At 33.0% G+C, this 25467-nt stretch overlaps 2 protein-coding genes across 4 annotated transcripts; one reads left to right on the plus strand and one right to left on the minus strand.

Moving 5' to 3' along the window:
• Positions 1-813: 813 nt before the first annotated feature.
• LOC134712279 (uncharacterized) lies at positions 814-15373 on the minus strand. Of its 3 annotated transcripts, XM_063573673.1 has the most exons (8): positions 15179-15373; positions 11672-11806; positions 10415-10580; positions 8749-9057; positions 8072-8255; positions 5660-5752; positions 3829-3935; positions 814-1553 (listed from the first exon to the last, which is right to left on the minus strand). In XM_063573673.1, the coding sequence occupies exons 1-8, from the start codon at positions 15226-15228 to the stop codon at positions 1278-1280; spliced, it is 1320 nt and encodes a 439-aa protein (XP_063429743.1). In that variant the 5' UTR covers positions 15229-15373; the 3' UTR covers positions 814-1277. The 3 variants fall into 3 exon arrangements, with proteins under 3 accessions (XP_063429743.1, XP_063429745.1, XP_063429744.1); XM_063573675.1 differs by lacking the exon at positions 5660-5752 and having other exon boundaries at positions 8075-8255; XM_063573674.1 differs by lacking the exon at positions 5660-5752 and having other exon boundaries at positions 15179-15372.
• A 3843-nt stretch (positions 15374-19216) lies between these two features.
• Positions 19217-20266, plus strand: LOC134711005 (DNA polymerase III PolC-type-like). Its single transcript, XM_063571432.1, has one exon. It carries the CDS (start codon positions 19217-19219, stop codon positions 20264-20266), a length of 1050 nt encoding a protein of 349 aa, XP_063427502.1.
• The last annotated feature ends 5201 nt before the right edge of the window (positions 20267-25467 follow it).

A 25467-nucleotide genomic window follows, 5' to 3' on the forward strand; every position in this document is an offset into this window, starting at 1 on the left:
TAAACAGACTTGTCACTTGTTTTCCAATCCATTGTATTGTATTTATGTTCGCATTTATTTATCTGTTTCTGAATAAAATATTGTTTACACTAAACAGTAATAAACCAGTGGAGGATCAAACCCCCCTTTTTTGGGACGTGGAACATAAAATTCAAACATGAACAGTAAACCAGCGACACATTTCAGCAACTGCATTCTAAACTAAAAACTATGACAATGATGTACATTGATTTTAATGGTAGTCACCGTAAACTTGTACGGAAATATCTTTTCTTCTGAAACCACTGAACCAATTTCTACCAAGCTTCAATTAAATGATCCATTAGGTATCTAGCATTGAATTTGTGTTTTTGTTAATGGCAATTGATCAACATAGCTGCTATGGCTAAAAACAGAACATACAATAGAAACTATGAGTAGTAAAAATGATCAGCTATACAATATCTACTAAAATTCACTTATGACTGCACCAATTATATTTTGCAAAAGATGACAAAAGGTCTGGTTTTTCAGTTAGCCGAATGTTATACTCACCCAGTCACAGTATTTGCAAAAACAATCTGGCAATAATTTCTGATTTTACAGTATGACTAAAACCACTGGATGAATCCTAGATGCCTAGGAGTTATTGTCCTTAAATGATGAATTATGACTAGTTATTCTAGTTTTTGCCTTGTATTTCAATTTATGAAAGGTGGCCAAGTTTTAATTGCAATAATAATGTGTGTAACAACAAATTAAAAATCAAAGAAATCAATTGGTGGACAAACTAATATACAAAGAATATTACTAATGAAAGTAAGACCACAAAAATATCCTGAATTAGCTTATTTTAATTCTATCTCAACAGTACATAGCATTAATGTTTTACAATATGTTGCTTTAATTAATGAATATCCAGAAATATTGTTTGCACTCATATGTACAATGCTTTTAATGTAGAATAAGTCCTCTAGTGTTAATTGTTAACAACTTGTCCAAGTTTCTATTCCTTGCAGAGTTCAATTAAGTCATGACTATATATACATGTTGGATCTTGAAATATTTGTCACAAATTCAAATACTTTATTTGCTATCTTTCAATATCTTAAATTGTTTTGATAATAGCATAAAATTTCATAAATTCTCACATAAATGTATTCAATACAAGTACCTAAATAATTCACACATGTTGGTCCCTGCAGTCAATTCATATTGACTTAGAAGCAATATTACACAAATTTACATTTAATGTTTGACATAAACCATTTTGAAGGTTATCACTTTTTCATACTTATTCACTGCTTTCTACTTCGTCTTGGTTTTCTCCCTATTTTCCTAGCATTTCTTTCTTTTTGTTTACTTTTTGTTAGTTCTCTTATCTTCTTTCCAATAGTACGAAGTTGTTTGGACAGCCGTCTTGTTTCTTTGTTTACTGAGTTTGTTTTCTCTTCGGCTGATTTTATGACTAGATGCCATTTTGATCTTTGCAAATGAATATCAACTTTAACCTTTCTCAAACTTTTCTTTATCCTTGGAAGATTAACACATTGTTCAACTGGCATTTTGTTGCACTACAAATATATAATAAAATGCCAATATAAAACGTTGTTCTCGTCTTTTGTCTAACATAATATATCGGACTTTATTTGACTTCAGAATTTAACAAAAGAATAAAGAAGATATTGTAAGTGAAAAAATGTGAGTAGTTAATTTAGTACTGGTAGAAATCACTTAAATCTGTTGTCTCAGGAAAAAGAGTTCGTAATGACCTTTGCTTGTCGCCATTAAGCTAATGAATAGCCAATGATAAAAGCTACATTTTTTTTTATCACATTGCTGAATTCAGATTAGGCCATACAAATCATTGCATTTGGGGTATTACTTATCAGGAATCTGATGTTCAGTAATTGTCGTTTGTTGGTGTGGTTCATACATATAAGGCACAAAATGTGCACCTGAATATAGGTATCTTGTTTTGTAACCCCCATTGACATAATGGTTGAACACTAGTATTTTTTTGGAGCCCTTCTTCTTCTTCTTTCAGTACAGAGTCGGACTCTTCTTGAGTGTAAAAATGACTCTTGCTCGTTAAATCATGAGGCCTTCCCTCCTCACTTAATAAAAACTATTTACAAGAAAATTTACAAATAAAACTATGTACATCTGGGGTCAAAGGAGTTCTAGGTGTGTGAAGCTCCTGTCAAGGCCTCTGGCAGGATGGTAAGGCTGGCCTTGAACTCTTCTAGTGTAGCTGCTGTTGTGGCTTTTTCCGGTAGAGTGTTCCATTCCCTGGTTGATCTTGGGAAGAAGGAGTACCTGTATTGATCTTTTAGAGTGCGCTGTTGGTGTATGCGGTGGCCTCCTCTGGTCCTTGAATCTCCGGGTTTGTAATAATTAGAGGGGTCAATATCCACCAATCTATTGCGGATCTTGTATGCCATGGTGAGTCGGTCTTTGCAGCGGCGATCTTTAAGAGGCTCCCATTTTAGTCTATCCATTAGGGAGCTGACACAACCTGGGGATACGTCTTGGTATTCATTGTACACGAACCTAGCTGCCCTTCTCTGTACTTGTTCTAGTTCTTTTTCAAGGTTATGTTGATAAGGGTCCCATACAGTGGATGCATATTCCAGGGTTGGTCTGACCATGGTGATGTAGGCGTTGGCTTTGACTTCTGGTTTACACCGTCCTAGGTTCCTTCTCAGAAAGCCTAGTGTCCTTGATGCTTTGCCTACTGTCTGGTTGATATGTGTCTTCCACTGTAGGTCATGGTTTATGGTGACTCCCAGGTATTTCCCATGCTCGACTGCATCTAGTGTGTGACCATGTAGTTGGTAGTTCCTTATCAGTGGGTTTCTTTTGTTGGTAATCCGTATCACGATGCACTTATGGGTGGAAATTCATCTGCCATCGTGATTCCCACTCTTGGAGTTTGTTAAGATCATCTTGAAGTGTCTCGCTATCCTTCACATTCTTTATTTTCCTATAAACTAGGCAATCGTCTGCAAACAACCTTGCCTCAGAAGATGTTGATTGTGGCAGGTCATTAATGTAAGCCAGAAATAATAGGGGTCCGATGACTGTTCCCTGAGGCACCCCTGAGATGACGTCTAGGGGGCCAGACTTATGCCCTTCAAGCAATACGGCTTGTGTTCTCTTGCTTAGGAAGTCTTGTATCCATTTGAGTGTTACTCCACGTATTCCGTAATAGTCCATTTTTTGGAGGAGTCTCTTGTGGGGCACTTTGTCAAAGGCTTTGGAGAAATCAAGCAGAATGATGTCTGTCTGTTCTCCTTGGTCTAAATTCTTGCCAATTTCGTCTAGTATTATCAGGAGTTGTGTTTCACAAGATCTTTTGGATCTGAAACCATGTTGATGGTCACAAAGGATCTGGTGGCGGTCAAAGTGATCCATGATGGTGCTGTGAACAATATGTTCCAATAGTTTGCAGCAGATTGAAGTCAATGAGACTGGCCGATAATTAGAAGCTTTGTGTTTTTCTCCTTTTTTGAAGACTGGGACAATCCTTTATAGCTTGCTGTTCGGTGTGAGCCTATGCTTGATGTTAAAGACCGTACATTGACCTATAATGGTTTACTTGTATAAAATATGACTTGGATTGATAGTTGTCTCATTGGCACTCATACCACACCTACTTATATCTAATTATGGAACCATTATAGCCGATAGTTCATGGTAGTCTCTTGATTAATCAAATCACATATTATTTTAATATGTTATGCATACCTACTTTACCATACCATCATATAAGCTTGATCAATACTGCTTTAAATTCAGCCAAAAATCTTTCATCGAAATATATGTTTTCTATATTATTACCCGTACCTTTTTGACTAATCTCCTTTGTCTCCTAAGAGCTGTATCTACTTTTACTTCAGACAGACAGGCCTTTTCCCATTGTAAGTGGTCCGTAGATCGTAGTGAGGCACCACCTAAAAGGTCCAGTATTATCATTACAAATCACCCTTACTTGCATGGTGGTCAAGTTCGATTCAACACATAGCTTTATTTGTACAAAAATTTAGGATACCCAGATAAGGTTAAGTTTGATTCATATTTAGAAAAAGACCGAGCATATAAGTTGAAAACTTTACTTTACAACAAATAAGATGATTGCAAGTTTCCCCATAATAAACTTTCTATTTTAGGTAGAAACATTCAAGAAGAACCTGCATATAGGGTAAACTTATTCGGCTGATAAGATATTTCAGGATAGCGGTTCTTATCAGCTTCTGCTGTTGTTGTTTATTGTCGTCATTGTAATTACCAGTAACATCCTTGATAAAGAAGATGTTATTCCACGAATGGTTATTATTGTCGGGTAATGTAACTTATTGTTGGTATTATATCTGGAACAAAGTTTTACTAAAACCATCATGACTTGACTGACAGTTATGAGATACGTGTCACATATAACAGACACCGTTGTTGCTGCCATCTAGCTTTGTATGCTCAAGTGGCGTAAAGCAAGCAACAATCAACACACATCACTGCATCCTGTTCTTTGCACCATTTGTAAATAACTAAAATATCAACTTAGAATGAAATTCAAAACAGTGTGGCTGTGGCCATTGATTGACACATTAAATTCATCCATTGACTAGGACAATTTAGGTGAACGTTTGTATGTAACGACAACTGCTCACTATGCACTTTTAAAAGACTCTCAAACTATGGGGTCACCAAAGGTTCTCAACACCTAAATAAAGTAATTCGAAAAATTAATCAGAAGTAACACGATGTTTTGATTTATATCAATAATATAAATCAAAACATAAAGATTATTTCTGATTAATTTTTCGAATTATTTTATAATTAAAAGCGTTTAGAACCCTGTGGTGACCCCACAGTTTAAATGTCTATCGTAGGTACGTCGTGAACAGTGGTCGTTACAGACAAACGTTCACGTAAATTGTCCCAGTCAATGGATGAATTTAATCTGTCAATCAATAGCCACAGCTACACTGTTTTGAATTTCATTCTAATTTTAATAAATAGGGCACGTATGCACTAGTTATAAATCATCTTTATTCAGATGGAAAACTGGAAAACTTAAAGAAGAAGAAGAGAAGAAATATGTTTACAAAATTAAACCAATCATGAATTAATACAACTATTGGATTTGGGGTTACTTGCCCTTTTTGGGCACCAGGGAGGGGTTGGAGTTGCTCAATCTTTAATTTTTCAGTACGTATATTTGAATTGTCATGTATCTGTTCGGATTGGATTGCATTTTTAAACGATTTCCCTTTGAACGAGTCTATTTCTCCAATTTTTGTCATAAGACTAGACGTTATTTTCATTGTTATTCCACAGCAGAGTTCACATGAAATATAACTTAACATGATTCTGTTAATACAACATGTAAAGCTGCTATAACACACAAAACACTGTTACCATTTACACATATAAAATAGCACTAACAAAGACAGTATCTTTATATCAACATAATTATATTTATACATTATGCATTGCCATAGACATATAAATACATTTCTTTTTCTGATTTTGTTGAAAGAATCAAGTTTTGTAAAACTAGTGGGTTCGTTTAACTTTTATATATGTTTTGAATATGTGTATGCACCCTTTATGTATAGAGGCAACCTTTTAAAAGAACTAAGCGAAGAAGCAGATTTGTTAAAATTCAACTACTCACCATCTGGGCATTTTTCAAATTTAGGGCCGTCAGAAAACATACGATTTAAATTTGTTGTTTCTCTAGGGTTTGCAGTTGTTCCAAGTTTTTCTTCTACAAAATGTGTATATATCTAGTTAGGTTTTAGTTGGAAATGGATTAACTAAGGATTAGAACATAAGAAAGCAATTTCATGACGTAATAGTACCTAATGATGTATTAAAGGAAAAGTACTTTTATTAATCAATGCTTTAAGGTGCACTCACCTTTAAGTTCAGGTACACTTAGTCTGATACTTTTCGGAAATAACCACCCTTTTTGTCGAGCCTAAGCGATCCTACATTCCGTCGACGTCGGCGGGCGTCCACAAATATTCACTCTGTGGTTTAAGTTTTTGAAAATTTAATAACTTTCTCAAACTATACTAGATTTCTACCAAACTTGGACAGAAGCTTGTTTATGATCATAAGATAGTATCCAGAAGTAAAGTTTGCAAAAATAAAATTCCATTTTTTTCTGTTTTTTACTTATAAATGGACTTGGTTTTTCTGCGGGGAAACATTACATTCACTCTGTGGTTAAAGTTTTTAAAATTTTAATAACTTTCTTTAACTATCCTGGGTTTGTACCAAACTTGGACAGAAGCTTGTTAATGATCATAAGATAGTATCCAGAAGTATATTTTGTAAACAAATAAATCCATTTTTTGCGTATTATAATTTTAAATGGACTTAAGTTTTACTGCCAGGAAACAACACATTCACTCTGTGGTTAAATTGTTTTAAATTTAATAACTTTCTTATACTATTTTAAATTTGTACCAAACTTGGACAGAAGCTTGTTTATGATCAAAAGCTAGTATCTAGAAAGGAAATTTTGTTAATATTTGGTTCCTGTGTATCTGTATTTTACTTATAAATGGACTTAGTTTTTCTTCCAGTTAACATTACATACAGGCTGTAGTTAAAGTTTTTAAAACATTTATTAGATTCATAAACTTTCCTGGATTTTTACCAAACTTGGACAGAAGCTTCTTACAATCAAAAGATAGTATCAAGAGGAATATTTTTATTGATTGCTTTCCTCATTTTTGTTGCACCTGAGAGTTACAGCAAAAGTAGGCGAGACACTGGGTTCCTCGGAACCCTTATGAATTTTTTTATATAAAGACACAGATTCCTGAGCATTTTATTACATGCAATTGTATTTTGATGATTGACAAGGTATGATTGCGAAAGAGACAATTACCTACAAAAATGTCAAGTTTGTAAACAACTACAGCTCACTAAAGACCTTCAACAAGGAACAAAATCTACGTAACTTAAGATGACCTTGTAATATACAAAGGTAATCATCGTGTTAGGCCGTAAAAAAAAACCCACCAGATACATTATAATTAAATATGACCCGACTCTACTTGGGATGCAACTCCACATTTGGTTATTGTTGCATCTTTTTGCCGTAACTGTACACAATCATGTGGCTTTTTCGCTTTTTCTTTTTACAAATCTGTATACTATGTTGCGCTCAACAAAATCAGAAGAAGAAATACGAATAAACAGTGATTGCAAACTTACAACATAGAACAAGACACTTACTATACAACAGTTAATAACGGCAATTGAAAATATGCACTGGAACAGTACTACTAACAACTTTTCACTTTACATAACAAGTAAGTTCTACAAATGCTATTTTAAATGCACTGGGACTGTACTATTAGTTACTGTACACTTTACATATAAACAAGTAAATTTTACAAACGCAAATGTAAATGCACTGAATAATCGGCAAGTATAAACATAACATTTCTATTGTATAACTTTTCTCTGCAGACTAAACAATCTTGACGAGTACAAATGAGCAATTAGACTGTAAGGGATTTCCTATGCAAATGTTGGGTTGGATTGATAAATTCTTATATTTATATACATCATTTTTTGCCGTTTTTTAATGTTCAGTAAAAAAACTCGAGAAGGGTTACTATAAATCTCAATAAATATATTAAGTAGTCGGGATGAAAGACAAAATTGTTAAACAGATTGGTTTTGAAAAGCACTTGATGCACAAGGACTGTATAAGTAATGATGACTGGCATTGCAAGAGGGAAAATAAACTACACGTATCAATCCCGGTAAGCTGTGGTGAATGAATTGTGCTAGAAATATACGAAACAAGAAACGGACAAAACACAAACATTAGTGTTAGCAGGCCAGTTATTAGGCTACAACAGAAATACACTTACGACGATGAGTATAAGGGTACATTCCATATCAACAGAAATACACTTACGACCATGAGTATAAGGGTACATTCCATAACAACAGAAATACACTTACGACCCTGAGTATAAGGGTACATTCCATAACAACAGAATTACACTTACGACCATGAGTATAAGGGTACATTCCATAACAACAGAAATACACTTACGACCATGAGTATAAGGGTACATTCCATATCTTAGATGAGGTTTGATGTGTTGTCGTTTGATGTCTTCACGGGTATGGTATATGTCGGATTCATACTCAACTAATTTAGAATACACATCATCTAACGTCCGACTCTTGTATCGTAGAATATCAAATAATTCTGTCGCAGTGGATAATCTGACGAGCTGTTAAAATAAACAAAAATATTGCATTGAATACTATATTGGTGTGAATATATAATTGACTCGTTCCACCAATTCTCAAATTTAATTCTTTTCATGTTTTGTAGATTGGCGTTTGAGCAGCACTGTTTTCCGTCTGTACTTTGATTCTTAAGCGTGTTGCCACATCGTGTCATATATGTTCAATAACGTAAACAAAATACAAATGGTATAAGATGGATTTAACCTACGATTCTGATAAATTCTGGCAAATTCTGATTATTTATCAAAAAGAAAAAACGACATTCAAAATCAAAACTCAAATCTTCTTGACGTACAGCGCAGTAAGTGTGTCCTTACGTAGCAAGGATATAGATACAAATCCTTGCTTTCAAATACAATAGCATTTATTTATTATAGTTGTCTTTTCATGTTAAATTTAAAGAAAAAAATTATATTCAAATTGTCACATTTATTTTTTGTCAATGTTGTGTATGAATGAATATTCCTTGTATACCTTTATTGATGAAGGCTTCCCTACATCACGGACGGCGTGCTCTATAAATGACGACAAACGTTGGAAATGACCTTGGTTCCTCCTTAGTGTCTCGATCTGTTTCTTCTTTGCATATCTCATCTCTAAAATTATTACTTCCATAGTCCCGTAACTTCTATCTCGGAGAAAGAAGTTCCCGCTATAATATTGCTGCAATTCTTGTGGAGAAACTCCATCTGTTTGAAGAAAATCTATCCCACTTCTGTAATATTCTACGTATGCTTTGATAAATGTCTTAGGACCAAACGTTAGCTTCCCTGCAATTTCAACCTGTGGACATATAAAAATTCATTTTACCTCTTTAGTTCTAGAACTTTCATACTATTTACGATTACTGTTTCCTCCATGCCCGTCTTGAACATAAAAAAATGTTAAATAAATAACACTCGTAATGCTCAGATTGGTTGTCATCGTGCAACACAGTTAATATCACCATATATTGGAAAAATATAGAACTCTTTTTGTCATACTGTCAAACATCCAAACATACTATCCACACTCATCTGTGTCCACACTTATCTGTGTCCACTCTTATCTGTGTACACACTTGTAAAATTTAAAATAAAAAGGCAATGTTTGGTAACTATGTCGATCGCATGTATTTTATTAAACTTGAATTAAGACTACCCCAAAAATGCACTTATGTCTGTTCATATCGTGATTTACATCAATATATATATTTTGGTCGATAACTAAACATTACGACGAAAGGGATCATTTTAATTTTCTTTGTACTGAAAATTAAGACTATACGATAAATATGAAACAAACGAGGAAATCTTCTTCAATGCTTCTCTACAACTATATCTTTAACTACAATGGAAGGCATAAATCAATTTGAAAAGCAATATACATTCCAAGCATACACCTGAATTCCTTATAATGAAATGAAATTGTAATTTCGAAAGAAAAACTTTCAAAGTCTCTGTTATAATTAGATATTTAATTGAAGACTTAGTCTTACATTAAGATATTTTAAAATTTAAACAAAGTATTGCCTCCCCGTGTTGTCAATACTGAATTGCATCGTTAATCTAACAAGTTCAACAAGACCTAAACATTGCTCAAGAAATAGTTGAATTTTATCTGTTATGCTAATAATGATTTCTAGCATATATCTTTTGATACTACATGTTATACTAAAGTACATACCGCCAAACAATCTCCGGTATGAAGCAAGCCGAGGACATAGGACGGGATTTCTAGCATATATCTTTTGATACTAAATGTAATACTAAAGTACATACCGCCAAACAATCTCCGGTATGAAGCAAGCCGATGACAGAGGACGGGATTTCTAGCATATATCTTTTGAAACTAAATGTAATACTAAAGTACGTACCGCCAAACAATCTCCGGTATGCAGCAAGCCGGAGACAGAGGACGGGATTTCTAGCATATATCTTTTGAAACTAAATGTAATACTAAAGTACGTACCGCCAAACAATCTCCGGTATGCAGCAAGCCGAAGACAGAGGACGGGATTTCTAGCATATATCTTTTGAAACTAAATGTAATACTAAAGTACGTACCGCCAAACAATCTCCGGTATGCAGCAAGCCGAAGACAGAGGACGGGATTTCTAGCATATATCTTTTGATACTAAATGTAATACTAAAGTACGTACCGCCAAACAATCTCCGGTATGCAGCAAGCCGAGGACAGAGGACGCATGCCCATCACATAATCCCATACACACAAAAACATCGTTGTGGTTTTGTACTTCAAAGATCCTGGTATCATTTAGTTCTTTGGACACGTATCTAGTAGACCCTCTTTTCGGTGGAAGCGTACTGTTAAAGATAAGCTTATGTTAGATTACTAGAATAAGCATTAACCTCGTTAGGAATGGAGACGTACATTTGAAATGAAAATTGAAAAAGTTTAATCCCTAACATAGTCATATGTGCCTGTCCAAAGTCTGAACGGATATCTTTAGTGGTCGTATCTTGTTATATATCTTTTTGTTTTAATTTAGCGTTAATGAAAAACAGGTGACAGTCTTTGATATACAACTTTTTAGATTCGAGCGAGATTTTATTCACATCTTTGATATACCATGCAAGGATTTTTCACAGTGTACTGAATGTTTTTTTAGACATGGTCGTGTTGTTAGGTTTTTGTCTCCTTGACTTATAGCATACAACTCTTTATTCTTTAAAAAATAAAAAAGATAAAAATGTCTAGAGATAAGTTAATCGATTGCATACATTTATCCTACTACACCATCTGAAATTAATTGCTTCATCATACACGTGGTAAACTTTTGATCTAAATATTTGTATTGCTATGAGAACATGTTAATTCGTGTGTAAATCTTAACTACAACAACAATTATAACGTTAAGAAAGTGCGATATCTTATTTAATGTCTGTTTTTCATCAGCACTGTCCTTTCCGCATGTGTAATCAGACTAATTACCTAATATTGGAATCTGCTTAAAATGTACTATTACACAATAATTTCTCTAGGTTCCAGAACAATACAGTTTAGAATAATGCAACTACAAAATGTAGATAAAATCATAAATGAGATTAAAAAAGTCTGAAAAATTCTATGAAGAAATGTGAAAACAGAGCGCTTTCTGGACTCATTTTAATCCTATCTTTCAGTGAAACCTCACAATAGTTATTCTACGTTCAGTGGCAGATTTTCAATCATATTCAAGGATATCGAATATGGATTTTCATAATAGATTTCATGATAGTCTTTTTTAACTAAGGAGTCATATTATTCTGTGCATATGTAGCATAATTATAGAAAAACAAAGATACTTTGGGAGAAAAACATTTTTTCAGAGAATAAGTCGAGAAATAAAATATGAAGATTTACTTTAAAACTAACACGCACAATGATCATTGTAAAGCATAACAGTGCATATTACCATCCCTTTTCTATTAGTGACCCAGGGAACACTTCTTCAACTTTACTGACACAGTGACCAAGTTCCTTATCTCTTATGCTTGGTACTTTCCTAGAATATTCAAACGCAGTAATATCCAATTTCTGACTGAAAGTCCTGAAACGAAATAACATAAACGGTCTATATTTAATCAACACTGTTGTAGTTACAATTTCTGATATAAGTTGATGGATAAAGTTAACGAAAATATCGCTATGCTCACGTCACATGTTTCTGAAATAACTTTGACCATGTAAATAAGCTGGAGTACAAACGTTTGAAAAGCAACTGATACGACAAAACAGAGGATCCAGCATTTTTTTGCTATTCTGGTTTTTGTCAAGTTACCCTTCTACCTTACTTTTAAAACCAAAGCAAAAATAAAAGTTTGCATAAACTGTCGCAGTTCAAAGCAAAATAGGCATTAGTGTAAAATTTCGTTTAGGACTTGCTTCAAATGTCAACCAACGACAAAAAATGGGTATGACGTCGAAATATAAATCTAATATGAAGTTGATATATACCAAATTTCGCAGATGTTATGTGCAAAATTACAACAAAACATAGGGAATGCATTTTTTTTCAATCTGAAAATGATACGCCGGACATGCGATTTTTAACGTAAAAGTCCACTGATTTTTTTTTTGAATTAAATGAAAATAAGAAAAACATGTCAAGGCCTTTATGAAGATATATCATACAGAATGTTTATGGATTTATTTTGTGTCTAGGCGAATTGTTGCTGTTCAAAAATCATAGTTTAACGTAATTTAAATCCGAACGCACTACCGTGTGCAACGTCATACGAATTCTTCGATAGATCCGCACAAGCTCGAATAAACATGATTTAAGGCATTATTGGTTCTATTTGACTTAAAATATTTAAACGATGATTTTCATTGAAGAGGTCAATTGAACAATGTTTTGTAGCTTTCCGGAAATTGACGGCCTAATGTTATATAACAACTGCTTTAATAATGAAGGTTTTGGATTATATATATATATAGATATATTGTCTAGAGCGCTGGACATGAGGCTAAGCGATTGGTGCTGTAGTGTATCAAAGGTGTGACGGTTCGAATCCCGCCGAGGGACGAACAAAATATTGTCAGTAGAAAATCTAACTCTAACACTGTTTGGAGAAATTTTCAGACTTATATATATAGATATCAATGAAATCTGTTGGTGACCTTCTGCTGTTGTTTTTTTTTTCTATGGTCGGATTGTTGTCTCTTTGACACATTCCCCATTTCCATTCTCAATTTTATTTGACTTTAATGAATCAGTTTCAATCATTCAGAAATAAATCAAATTTAATCAATACCTAAACTGATATCCGGGTCATTCGGTGTTTAGGGTACAATACTGACTTATATGTAATACGCATATAACAATTAAATTACATATCACCATCAATTAACTGGAAACTAAACTATATCAAGACTTTTGTGATCCTGGATCACGAATCAATCGATAAGATTACAGTTTATACATTTTTAATCGCCTAATATATATATTAGTTTAATGTTGGTGGTTTCTTCTAAGTGATTAATATATATTTGAGGTAAAGTTTCATCAGTGGGTCTTCGATTTTAATTGAGGTACATCAAATAATCAGATGTAATGAATGACCTCATACGTGAAAAGAAACCTTATAGACAGCAGATTTTAAAAATGCATATATTAAAGGAGAGTGTCTGCTTACTCTTTTATTAATTCTTACAAGCTGCATTACATGCCAAAGATATAAAGTGTCTATATACGAATACTTTATGTACTTTTCGAACTTCACAATTATAGTAAACAAAGAACTACGTTAATCCACATGGCTATTAAGTGATGCCAAGTCTCGTCAGGGGTTAAAACCAGAAAATTCTGTTACTTTGCGAAAACATTATTTAATTAGGTTTCTCAACTTAGTTTGCTTTCTTAATTTTCGTTATCTATGCCAAGAATGTAACATGTTGTTGCCAACCAATTAAATAGATTAAACATGAAAACATCTTAATTCTTAATCGTTAAATGATCGCGTAACATTTAATTGAATTTAGATTGCATTTATTTTTTAGCTTTTTAGCTGAAGTGACTTTTTACATCTACTTCGACCTTAAAAAAAATTAAAATAACCAACGTAACAAGTAATTAATTTATTGTTAATTGCTATGAATCTAGTAGATTTAAAAGTATTATTTCGAATACCTCCGCAACGAGAAAACATGTGGTTATTAATCAACGACATACACAATCAGTGAAAAAGGAGGCATGTGAAGTATGTATGGAAATGTTGTCTTACAAAAGTCACTTTCTCCCTATCATTTAACCATGGGGAAAAGTCGAGGCGTTAGTACATTTTTATTCACGCCGGTATTAAAATCTGTACAGAACAGCCAAACGGACACTTTCTTGAAATTGGTCGTGCTGTAGATCGGGAGTAAATTCCAGTCATGTGGTGAATTTGCAGACACTCATTGAGAGTGAAAAATAAAATATATTTTCTACACGTTTAATCGGTATAATGAACGAAGATCCTATTTGCCCTAACCCAAATAAAGAAATTATCAGAAGAAATGCAGGCTCCAGCTCCCTCTGGCAAAGTTGACCTTAAGCTATTATTTTAAGTCAACTTTAGTCATGGTTTATAGTGAATTGGACGCACGAAATTTAAATTGTTTTTTTTTCTAAATTCAAAATGTAAATTTGAGAAAGGAAATGGGGAATGTGTCAAAGCGACAACAACCCAATCATAGAGCAGACAACAGCCTGTGTGTCGTCTCGTAATTCAGAGTTATTTTCTCGAGATGGGCAGGCATTTTTATTCTTTAAATATATAGCACGCAAATTAAAAAAACATTCGCTTATTCAATCCAGAGTGATTAAACGATAACCTCCAAAGGAAGTTTAGAAAGAATAAGAAAGAAGGCTAGTAATTCTTACCGGTGCTGCGTATTCAATTTAATTCGCGGGATACACATTTTCGTGTATAAAGGCGAATAAGTGCTTTCATTATGGCTTAATTGTTGTTCTGGTTCTTGTTTAGGATATGGATGAAATATTTGCAACTGGATGTCGAAGCAAACAAATATTAATCTACAAATTCTTCTTTTCGATTTTTAAAAATCGGCTAAAGAGTTTAGGGTCTATGGTGGCTGAATCAATTTCTTTTACATCGTTATAATAGGCAAATACCGATAATAAAATATCAAAACAACAAATTTAGAAAATTCCGTTTATGACCAACTGATTATTTAAAAGAGAAACACTTTTCATTTTTATTTCCTTGAGATTTCCGAGCCTTGTTTAGTATTACTTGTAAACATGACGTATCGTATGGATTATAGGGTATATAAAGTTTCTTAACATACACCATTAATAAGTAGTAGAACAAAACCAGTCTTTTGTATTTTTAGAAGAAAAACATAATATCATTCCAAAACGTTAATATCTTGTACATTTAAAAGCAGTATAATTATATTAAAATAACTATCCTACCTTCCAGAAAAGTTAATTAACAATGCAGTTATCACAATAATAAATTCCATGTCTTTGAAGGCGAATGCTGATATGAATTACTACATCGTACGCACATGCACTAATATTTATATATACATCATATAGGTGCCAATATTCATGAATTAAAGAAACATGAGCTTATTATGACGCTATTCTGTGGGTAGAGTTTTACGTTATCATCCTGTTACTGAGCACACAAGGTGAATTACAAATTCATTCATTTATCATTAAAATTCTAATAGGTTACCTCGAACTAATGAACTGGAAACACCTTAAATTAATTACTGCAAGTTATTTACACTTAGAGTAATGGATGAATTTATAAGTCCTAGCATTTAGATAAAATAATTATGAACCGTTTTTATGTCCTTTTATCAATGAATAAGGACAAATCGTCAGCATAATACATTTCGTGATACGTTTTGATACTAGTATATTGGCATGAACAATTAGAACCTGTTAGCGGCATAGAATTGAAAGAATTTGCGACTATTAACATTATGAAAATCTTTTGACTTTGAAAACGGATAACCTGTGTTTTCAAGTTTTAAACTTAATTTTGTTTGTGTCTGAAAAGAAAAAAATTGTAAGGGTTCCACGGAACCCAGTATCTCGCCTATACATAGCTGTAAATCGCAGTCTCAACAAGAATGAGGGAAAAAAATAAATAAAAATATTCCTTATGGTACTATCTTTTGATTGTAAGAAGCTTCAAAGTTTGGTAAAAAATCCAGGATCGTTTACGAATCTAATAAATGTTTTTAAAACTTTAACTGCAGAGTAAATATGTAATGTTAACTGGAAGAAAATCTAAGTCCATTTAAAGGTAAAATACGGAAAAAATGGATTTATCTTTTTACAAAATTTACTTAATCTTACTTCGTTTCTTATCATAGGACGACCCAGTTTGTATAAACTTTTACTGAGGTTGCAAGTAATATGAAAAAAAACATTTTCTAGCGATAGCTCTAAACTCATTTTAATTCGAAAAAAGTAAGGGGAAACGCTGATATATTTGTTTTTGTTTTAGTACGTGCCATTTTCTTTAAAGTACACTAGACTCAGTAGATAAAAATAAGAAGAAACGGAATCATCCCATTGAAAAAACTATCCATCAGAGATCAAATGACACAACTAGGTCAGTTAGTTTTCCCGTTTGAATGGTTTTATACTAGTAATTTTGGGGCCCTTTATATCTTGTTGTTCGGTGTGAGCCAAGGCTCCGTGTTGAAGGCCGTACTTTAACCTATAATGGTTTACTTTTTTTAAATTGTTATTTGGATGGAGAGTTGTCTCATTGGCACTCACACCACATCTTCCTATATCAGTTTATGACCTTCAGAAATAATCAAAACCTGAATATATAGTAAGCTAAAAAAAAACGCGATATTCCGCAACCAACAACAAGCACCCAATAAATTGCAGGCTACGAACAGCTGCCTTTTTATACGAACACAAACAATTATTTTTTGGTCGAATATTGGTATCACGTCGTCGTCAACGTCGTTCGAATACGGATGATTTTATTAAAAAAACTTTAGCATATAAGTAAACAAAAATAATTTATGGGGTTTTGGTTACAACAGTTTAGAAATAAGGTGCAAAAAGCGTCAACATTAAACTTCTTTTGATTTCATCATAAAATAAATTATTGGGGTTCTTTGGTATGCCGAATCCAACCGTTTATTTAGATTTTTTATTTTTGGTCCTGTTTTCAAATTGGTCTACATTAAGTTCCAAAGGGTCCAAATTAAATTTAGCTTGATTTTAACAAAAAATTAACTTTTGTGGTTGTTTGATATGCTGATTCTAACCATGTATTTTGAGTTTTGATATTTGGACCCCGTTATCAAGTTGGTACACATTGAGGTCTTAGACAGGGTCCAAAATTGAACTTTACATGATTTCATCAAAAAATGAATTTTTGAGGTCCTGTGCTATGCTGAATCTAACTATGTATTTATAATTTGGATATCGAACCATAAACGGTAAATGTCCAATTCAAGATTTCTAAGTTCTTAGGCCACATTCAATCTGTGTCAGAAACCTATGCTGTGTCAACTATTTAATAACAATCCAAATTTAAAGCTGTATCAAGCTTGAATGTTGTGTTCATACTTGCCCAAACTGTTAAGGGTTCGACCTCTGAGCACTGTGGATCATTGTATTAACTGTTGCTATATAAATAATCTTGCTAGATACATATATATGAAATCATATACTATTCTATATGTACATATTTGGATCTGCTAATAATAGTTTTTAAACAGATGACGAACTAGCACTTTTTAAAAGTATTAAACGATTTTTTCAACGAATTCACAAATACACTTTGCATTAAAAATTTATGACCTCTACATGAGTGGTTTGTAAGAAGACGGTAAGTGTCTGAGTGCAGTTTTATTTTCACCTGTTTTCGGTACTTCGTAAGTGGTCATCACGACTAGATAAATGATTAAAACGACTTATTTAACTCATATTAACGACTTACATAACTTGTTATAACGAGATACTTAGTCGTTATTCAAGTTGGCTTAGTCGTGGAGGAAAGGGGGGGGGGGCGGCTATGGAATTTTTTCAAGTCAAACTTTTTTTTTCGCAACTATTTTTTTGGGCGACAAGTCAAAAACTATTTTTGTTTTTCTCCAAAAACTGGAAACTAACTTTTTTTTTCAAAATAATCCATAGATACCCCCCCCCCCTTCCCCGAAAATCAAATGGTTGCTGCCTTATCTAAATCGTATTATGAGGAGTAAGTTTAGTCGTTAAATCGATTCACATAAGTTGCCATAGCGATTTAATAACCCAGGATTACGGATAAGCTAAATTGCAATAACGATTTAGATGATTTGTTAGAGTGAATGAGTTACTAAGCCATGACAACGACTTAAAATGTATTAACACAAATCTGTAAATTTAAATAAAAAAGGTGAGAGACGTGAACATTTGAATAACTTTATTAAAAAGTGTCACAATTAAATGTGTAATAAGGTAGATAATGTCTTACCATTTAATTTAATAATGTTTGCTTTCATTTTGATAAATCTGTGCCGGTATATTTTCAGCACAAATGAAGAAACAGAAAATATTCCAATGAAAATCAAGTACGATATGGGTTGGCAAAAGAGAGGAAGTGGGAGGAAGTATGACTCTATGTCAGGTGTTGGGGTGGCTAAGGGAACGAAACTGGTAAAGTGCTGGAACGTGAAATACGGTCAAAGAATTGTAGAACATGTTCATATTGGGAAGGCAAGGGAACAGAGGCAGCACTTCACGACTGCCCAAGAAATTGGTATGGGACATCAAAGGGCATGGAACCGGATGTAGGTGTTTCATTAATTAAAAAATTAGAAGAAAAGAAATGTACGGTGTCAACTCTCATAATGGACGACGATGCCACCACAATGTCAAAAATTCGACAGAATATTGACCATTACATCACTAAATGGAGTGATATTAAGCATGTGCAGAATAGCCTTGGTAAAAAATTGTATGTCTTACCAACATCCTATAGAAAGTCAATAAGAAATGACGATATAGCTCATCTCATGAAATGTTTTACGTATGCAGTTCACAGCGATAAGAACAATAAATAACAAATGCAAAATGATTTGTCTGCCATAGTCACACATGTGTTCAAAGAACACGATCACTGCAATGTACGATGGTGTAGATATTTAAAAAATCCAGAAAATTACACTCCAACCATTCAATTGTCAAATCTAGATTTAAAATCCAAGTTAAGCAAAATATTTCAAGATTATGTTGAAAACATAGACAAACTCGTACCTTGTGCTTCTACAAAAGAAAACGAGTCGTTTAACAACATGCTGACAGCAAAGGCACCCAAAAATAAACATTATTCGGCTTCAACAAGCTTGGAAGCAAGAGTAAATTGTACTGTTGCACAAAAAAATGAGTCTTTCAATTATGTATCAATTGTAAATGTAGAATGTGGGTTGTCTCCCGGGAAAAGTAACAGAATACTCAAGCAATCAACTTATCAGAAAGAGGAAAATGCATTCGAGCTATTGTAATTCCAAAGAATTTAAGAAAAAGAAATTAGATAAAAAGCGTTTAGCTAGAAATGAAAATAATGTTCTAGAGATACGAGAAGGGGATACTTACAAAACAGAAATTGATATGCTTTGTCAAAACATGCAGGAAACAGACGTTATATCCAATCCTTTGATTATAGAAGAGCTGACTCATGTCCAACATATCCAACCTTCTATTCCATGTGTTTATTTCGACCTGGAAACAACTTCATTATCTCTGAACTGTGACATTGTTCAAATTTCAGCCATAAACGATATGAATGAATTTGATCAATATATTACCCCTTCTTCAGGGATAAGAAAATATGCCTCTGAAGTAACTGGATTGTCTATGTGTAACAACATACTATGTTACAATGGCCGTAAAGTCAACTCATGTTCACCACAACAAGGTTTACAGAATTTTATCATTTGGTTACAGGAAACGATACCAGAAAAATGCATGTTGATCGGACATAACGCAAAAATTTTCGATGCACCAAGATTAGTTCTCTGTTTACAGAAATTTCAATTATACTCATCGTTTGAGGAAAAGGTTCTTGGTTTCATTGACACACTACCTTTCTTTCGGAATCAGTATCCAGATTTAAAATCACATAAGCAAGAAGTACTTGTAACTACCTTCTTAAAAAAAAAATACAGTGCCCATAATGCATCCGCTGATGTTCAAATGTTGAAAGAATTAGTTGAATTTACCAAATGTAGCATCACTGAGCTAAGTCCATACTCATTTACCACCACTTCGTGTGCTCTTTGCCTAAAACAAAGCACGGTAGCCAAGGCAAGACTGTTTACCTTAAAGCCTTACACAGAGAGAAACGTGATTTCAGCAGCAATGGCAAAAAAGATATCGGATAGTGGTCTCGATTTATTCCAACTGCAATTGGCCAAAAGAAGAGATACAGACAATGGCATTAGACTAGTGCTGGCTGAGAAAAACACATACGGAAAACCTCGTGTAACTGCCTGCAAAAGGGTAGCTACAAAGATTTCAGATTACCTGAATTAATAAAACTATTTATTATCTTTTAAATTTTGTCTGTTTCGCTAACTGAGAAAGGTAGCATTTCTTTCATTCATTTAAAATTACTTATTTGTTTTCTTTTTCATGCTAAAGGCCGATCGGTAACAAAAACAAAATGACTCCTGGGCGTTGGTACTAGTATATTTTATATGGTCTTTCTGGTTTTTGTTATAATAGATTTTCATCTGTGCTGTATGCCTTCCTTTACTTCCATCTAATTCAAGTTGTATCGCCTACTTGTGGTTTTGACAGTGCAGGGATAAACGCGCTCAAATTGTAGTGGTTATTTACAGTACCTCAAAATGCACCTTGCTGATATAAAAATAAGAAGATGTGATATGATTACCGATGAGATAAATACATTTTTGATAATTTACTAAAGTGTTATAATTTGAGGTCACCGTACAGCATACAACAATGAGCAAAAACCCAGGCCGTAAAATAAACTATAATTTTAGACAAAGTAGTGTTATAGCACACCCACAAAAATAATTGAAAAAATCAGTTGAAAAAGATGACTTTAAAATCGGCACAAAGCAACAAAATAATTATTACCAAAAAAATAAACCTCCAGTCATGAGATATTAGTTCATTAAATATACACAAAATAACAACCGTCAACAATTACGACACGCACATACAAGCTGTGGCCATCCCATTCACGTAGAAAGTTATGTCAAAGTACACAAAAATAGCAAACTGGAAAATCAGTCTGTTGAAAAAGACGACTTCAGATCGGCACAAAGCACCAAAAATAAATAAAAAAAACAGAAAACCACTGTCATTGAGGTATTAGTTCCTCATATATATATATATCTTTTTTACACTTCTGTGGAGAAAACTTAATGATGTGTGTAAAACCATATCAATAACAACGATCAAACAAATAACTGTTTAAAACAACACTGCTTTCAGAATTGGCGCAATTTGTTCCCGCCATTTCAATTTTATTTACAATATGACTGAACATCTTTATTTAGAGTATGGTGACCCTACTTTTTTATTTTTTTATTTTGTTTAATAGATAAAAATGAATATTGTGTTGAATTTTTATGAAAAAAACATTGGTCAATTTTTTTTTAATTACTATATTTAACCTCAACATTGCACCACAAAAAGGCGGGAAAATAGTTATAGCAAATTATCGATATCTCTTGTTCTTCAGAAAATAAAAATACGAATAATGTAGTTTCTGCAAACAATAAGGTTAACAAAAGAAGAAAATTTCAAGTGATTCGGACTTTTTATAAAATTTTACATGGCAAAGAACTACAAGTCACGATTTTCAAATTCTAAAAAAAAGATGGCGTTCCAAGTCGGTGACCCCATTTTTTTAAAAGTTTATTTTGAAGCTTTAACATAGGCCAAAGTGTGGACAAAATTTAAAGGAGATATTATTGGTAGATCTAAATAGAGGGATTTGTCTTTAAGTCGAAGGCTCGACAAAAGGATTTAAAAAAAGTGTAAATGGTAAAATTGTACATGAAAAACTTACTGAAGATGATGCACATTATTTTTTATATTTTGTTTTGCTGATAATTATACTTTGCTTGTTTTAGAGTTTACGTTAAAAAGAGTCTTGAGGTTACAGTTATCTAAACATTAGCAACTTTGCCAGATTTAAAGAATTTTACGTAACTTGTACGAAAGCTTTATAATGACCAAAAAGAATCAAAGTTTTCAAATTTTTGATTGTTTTGTATTTTATTGATAAAACGACTCATTTTTTTTTGCACTAAATTATTCTTGTAAATTACTGCATATAGTGCTGCACAAATTGACAGACAGAAAAGTACATCTAGCAAACATTCCAAAACCCTACTCTTTCGCCGTTTTGCCCAGGTCTGTAGTACCGTTTTGGATTTCGATGAAGATAATCTTTTATTTCTTGTAAATTATAATTTATAATCCAGGATATTTGATATCACAAATTGCTTAAAACTTTTAGTAAATTCTTTCATATAAAATTCAAATATTTGTTTATGGAAGGTTTGCTGTACCTACAAACAGGGGAGCAAAACCTGAACTTTCACGGTGATGTTGATTACCGAGCCCTTTAATTTAGAAACGATCCGGGTAAATTTATTGATCTTTAAATAAACCTATTCTAAAATGTTATCAGTACTGTAATTTGATCTATGAATATTGTTTTTAACGGTGTACATATCAACTTTATCAACAAATAAAAGTCTAATTTGAATAACTTAACACTAGTGTTATGTGTTATTGTTACATCCAAAGCCTATATTTGGGCGTTGCACAAAGTAAAGTTTTTACCACATATTCTTATTTCTATATACATTGAGTTGCTTACAGTATTTGAAAACAGATCGAACCCCAAAAACTAAACATTGACAATCGTGAACCATGAAATTGATTGGTTGTTGTTTGCCTTATGTCCAGTGGATAATATTTCCTGCATTTTTAAGCAAGTCATTTAAGTAGGGATTTTGAGACTACGTTGAAAACAAGTATTCAATAGTATTAGAAATTTGACATTGCAACAGGCCATCTTTATATAGACCCATCAGAGCTGTTACAATGGTTCTTTAACGTACCAGGAGCTTGACACCAATAGCTAAAGCTGTCAGGATTCTACGACACAAAAAAAAAACCAATCAAAGGAGTGTTGGTGTGACAAAAATAGCCCTGCCTGCATATTTCTTTTAAAATGGGGTTAAATTAAAACACAACATCGATATATAAGTCTTCATAATACAATTCCGCTATATAGCTGAAGCCTACACTAGTACAGTTTTCATTCAGGAGACAGAAGAACCAAAGACCGAACTCAATCTTTAAGTCATCACTATAAAATGAACCGAAAAATCCATTCAGATCTTAGAATTATTTGGCGTCATGATAAAATAGTACAACAAAGATTTGTATATATGTCGTGTACAAGTTGCGATTTAGTACAGGTTATAACATGTACAAAAATATTGTACATGTTATAACTTGTATAATGCAAAAATACAAGTTATAACATGTACAAAAGTACCTCATACATGTTATAACCTGTACAAAATATTGCTTAAAAATGGTTTTAACTTGTTCAAAATTTAAAATAAATCTTAATGAAGTAAAATATACATTTAAATTTACCAATGCATAAAGGAACAACAATAAATAGGTCAGAAAGTGTCTTTTTCTGTAAAAGACAATGATCACAAAGTTTCAGAAATATATGACATGACTTATGTTGGCAAAATGTATTTTCATGTAATTGTATGTTTTATCGCGGCAGTCAATCATGGCTTAAATAAGTGTGACACTATTTACTAAAAGCTTGCATTCCACAATGACAATTATAATTAGATACTAGTAACTAAATTCTTAGAAAAAAATTAAGAACGATTCCTAATAATTTTGGGGAAAATCCTCCCTCTCGATTTTATAGCATGCAAAGACTAAAACAATGTCTAATATGCTTACTCTGTAAAAGCAAGGGAGAGCTGAAATAGTTTTCATTGGACCACGCTTCATTATCAATATCTTTGGATCTACTCTTTAACATTTTTGGCCTTCAGCATGACTTATGTAAATTTATAACTCAACTTTTGTTTATAAACTATAAGATCATTGCATGAGGCGAACGTCATTTTGATGTTTTAAATATATATCCTCTACTGTGAAACCATGAATTGGTTGCCTTTGGATCCGATGTTGTCTGCTCCATGGGCAGGTTGTTGTCTTTTAGACACACCCCATTTCAATTCCAAATTTTATTTGTAGACACATCTATCCTGGCTAACCTCTTATGTCTTTTAGTGTCAACTAGAATGAAAATATTTTACTATTGCCTTCAAAGTGGACACTCACAATTATAACTCAATCAAATAAAAGATATGTCCATAGATAGTCATAAGAGGATCGTAGGATATATCTTATGACAGGTCTTAGGAATGCTTCGTAATACTGACCCCTAGACATTAACTGTATCAAAAAAGGACAAAACACACTAACATGAAGGAATAATAAAAAAGTTATGAAAATGTTATTGAGGTCAATATCATCTGTTGCATTGAATAGTATCTTTTGTTACCTCCCCGACATCAGACTTGGACTTACTTCTTTAGTTTTAAACTAAGTGTACTGATGTGTTTCTTTATTTGTCATTAGCTAAAGGTATAGGGGAGGGTTGAGATCTCACAGCATTAGCTAAAAGTATAGGGGGAGATCTCACAGTATTGACTAAAGATATAGAGGGAGGGTTGAGATCTCACAGCATTGGCTAAAAGTATAGGAGGGTTGAGATCTGGCAGCATGTTTAACCCGCTGCATTTTTACGCCTGTCCCAAATCAGGAGCATCTGGCCTAAAAGAATGCAATAATGTATAACACTTTATTCCATTTCAATGCTGGATTTTCTCACTGCGTTGAAGACCCATTGATGGCTTTCTGCTGTTATCTGTTTGACACATTCCCCATTTCCATTCTCAATTTTATCTATTAACCCTTGGTAGGCTTGCAATATATGCTAGCCACTAAATAGCAGGGGCATACAAACTATAGAGTTAACTTTGCAGTTGCTAGGGTCAAGGAAATTGGTCAATTTTATAACCATAATATATCTACATATTAGATAAGCATTATCTAGCTGTTCTAGATTTTGTTCAGTTTTGTTACTGACTAGACAAAAAGGAATTTTCCTTCCATACACCGAATATATTAGACATATTACTCATAGTATCTGAGATATAAATTTGACCACCAAAACTTAACCTTGTTCACTGATCTATGAAATGAGGTTGAAGTCAAGTGAAAACTGTCTGAAAGGTATGAGGACCTGGCAAGTTAGCACATACCAAATAAAGTTATCCTATTACTTATAATAAGAGAGGATTTAACATTACAAAAAATCTTAACTTTTTTTTCATGCAGTTACTGAACCATGAAAAGGACCTTGGACATGGAGCTTCATAAAATGAGGTATATTGTATAAATTTACATTTTTGATTGAGTTAAGCCTGCCAATTGATATTTTACCATGTATTTTCTATGTTGTGATGTTATGCTATTGTTTCAGAAAAAGGGAGAAGGTTTGGATCCATTAAAACATTTAATCCCACTGCAAATGTTTGCACCTAAGTCAGGAATCTGATGTTCAGTAGTTGTGATTTCTTTATGTAATTTATATATGTTTCTCTTTTCTTGTTTTTTTATATAGATAAGACCGTTGGTTT

Source organism: Mytilus trossulus, chromosome 3, assembly GCF_036588685.1.
Source record: "Mytilus trossulus isolate FHL-02 chromosome 3, PNRI_Mtr1.1.1.hap1, whole genome shotgun sequence".
NCBI classification, from domain to species: domain Eukaryota; kingdom Metazoa; phylum Mollusca; class Bivalvia; order Mytilida; family Mytilidae; genus Mytilus; species Mytilus trossulus.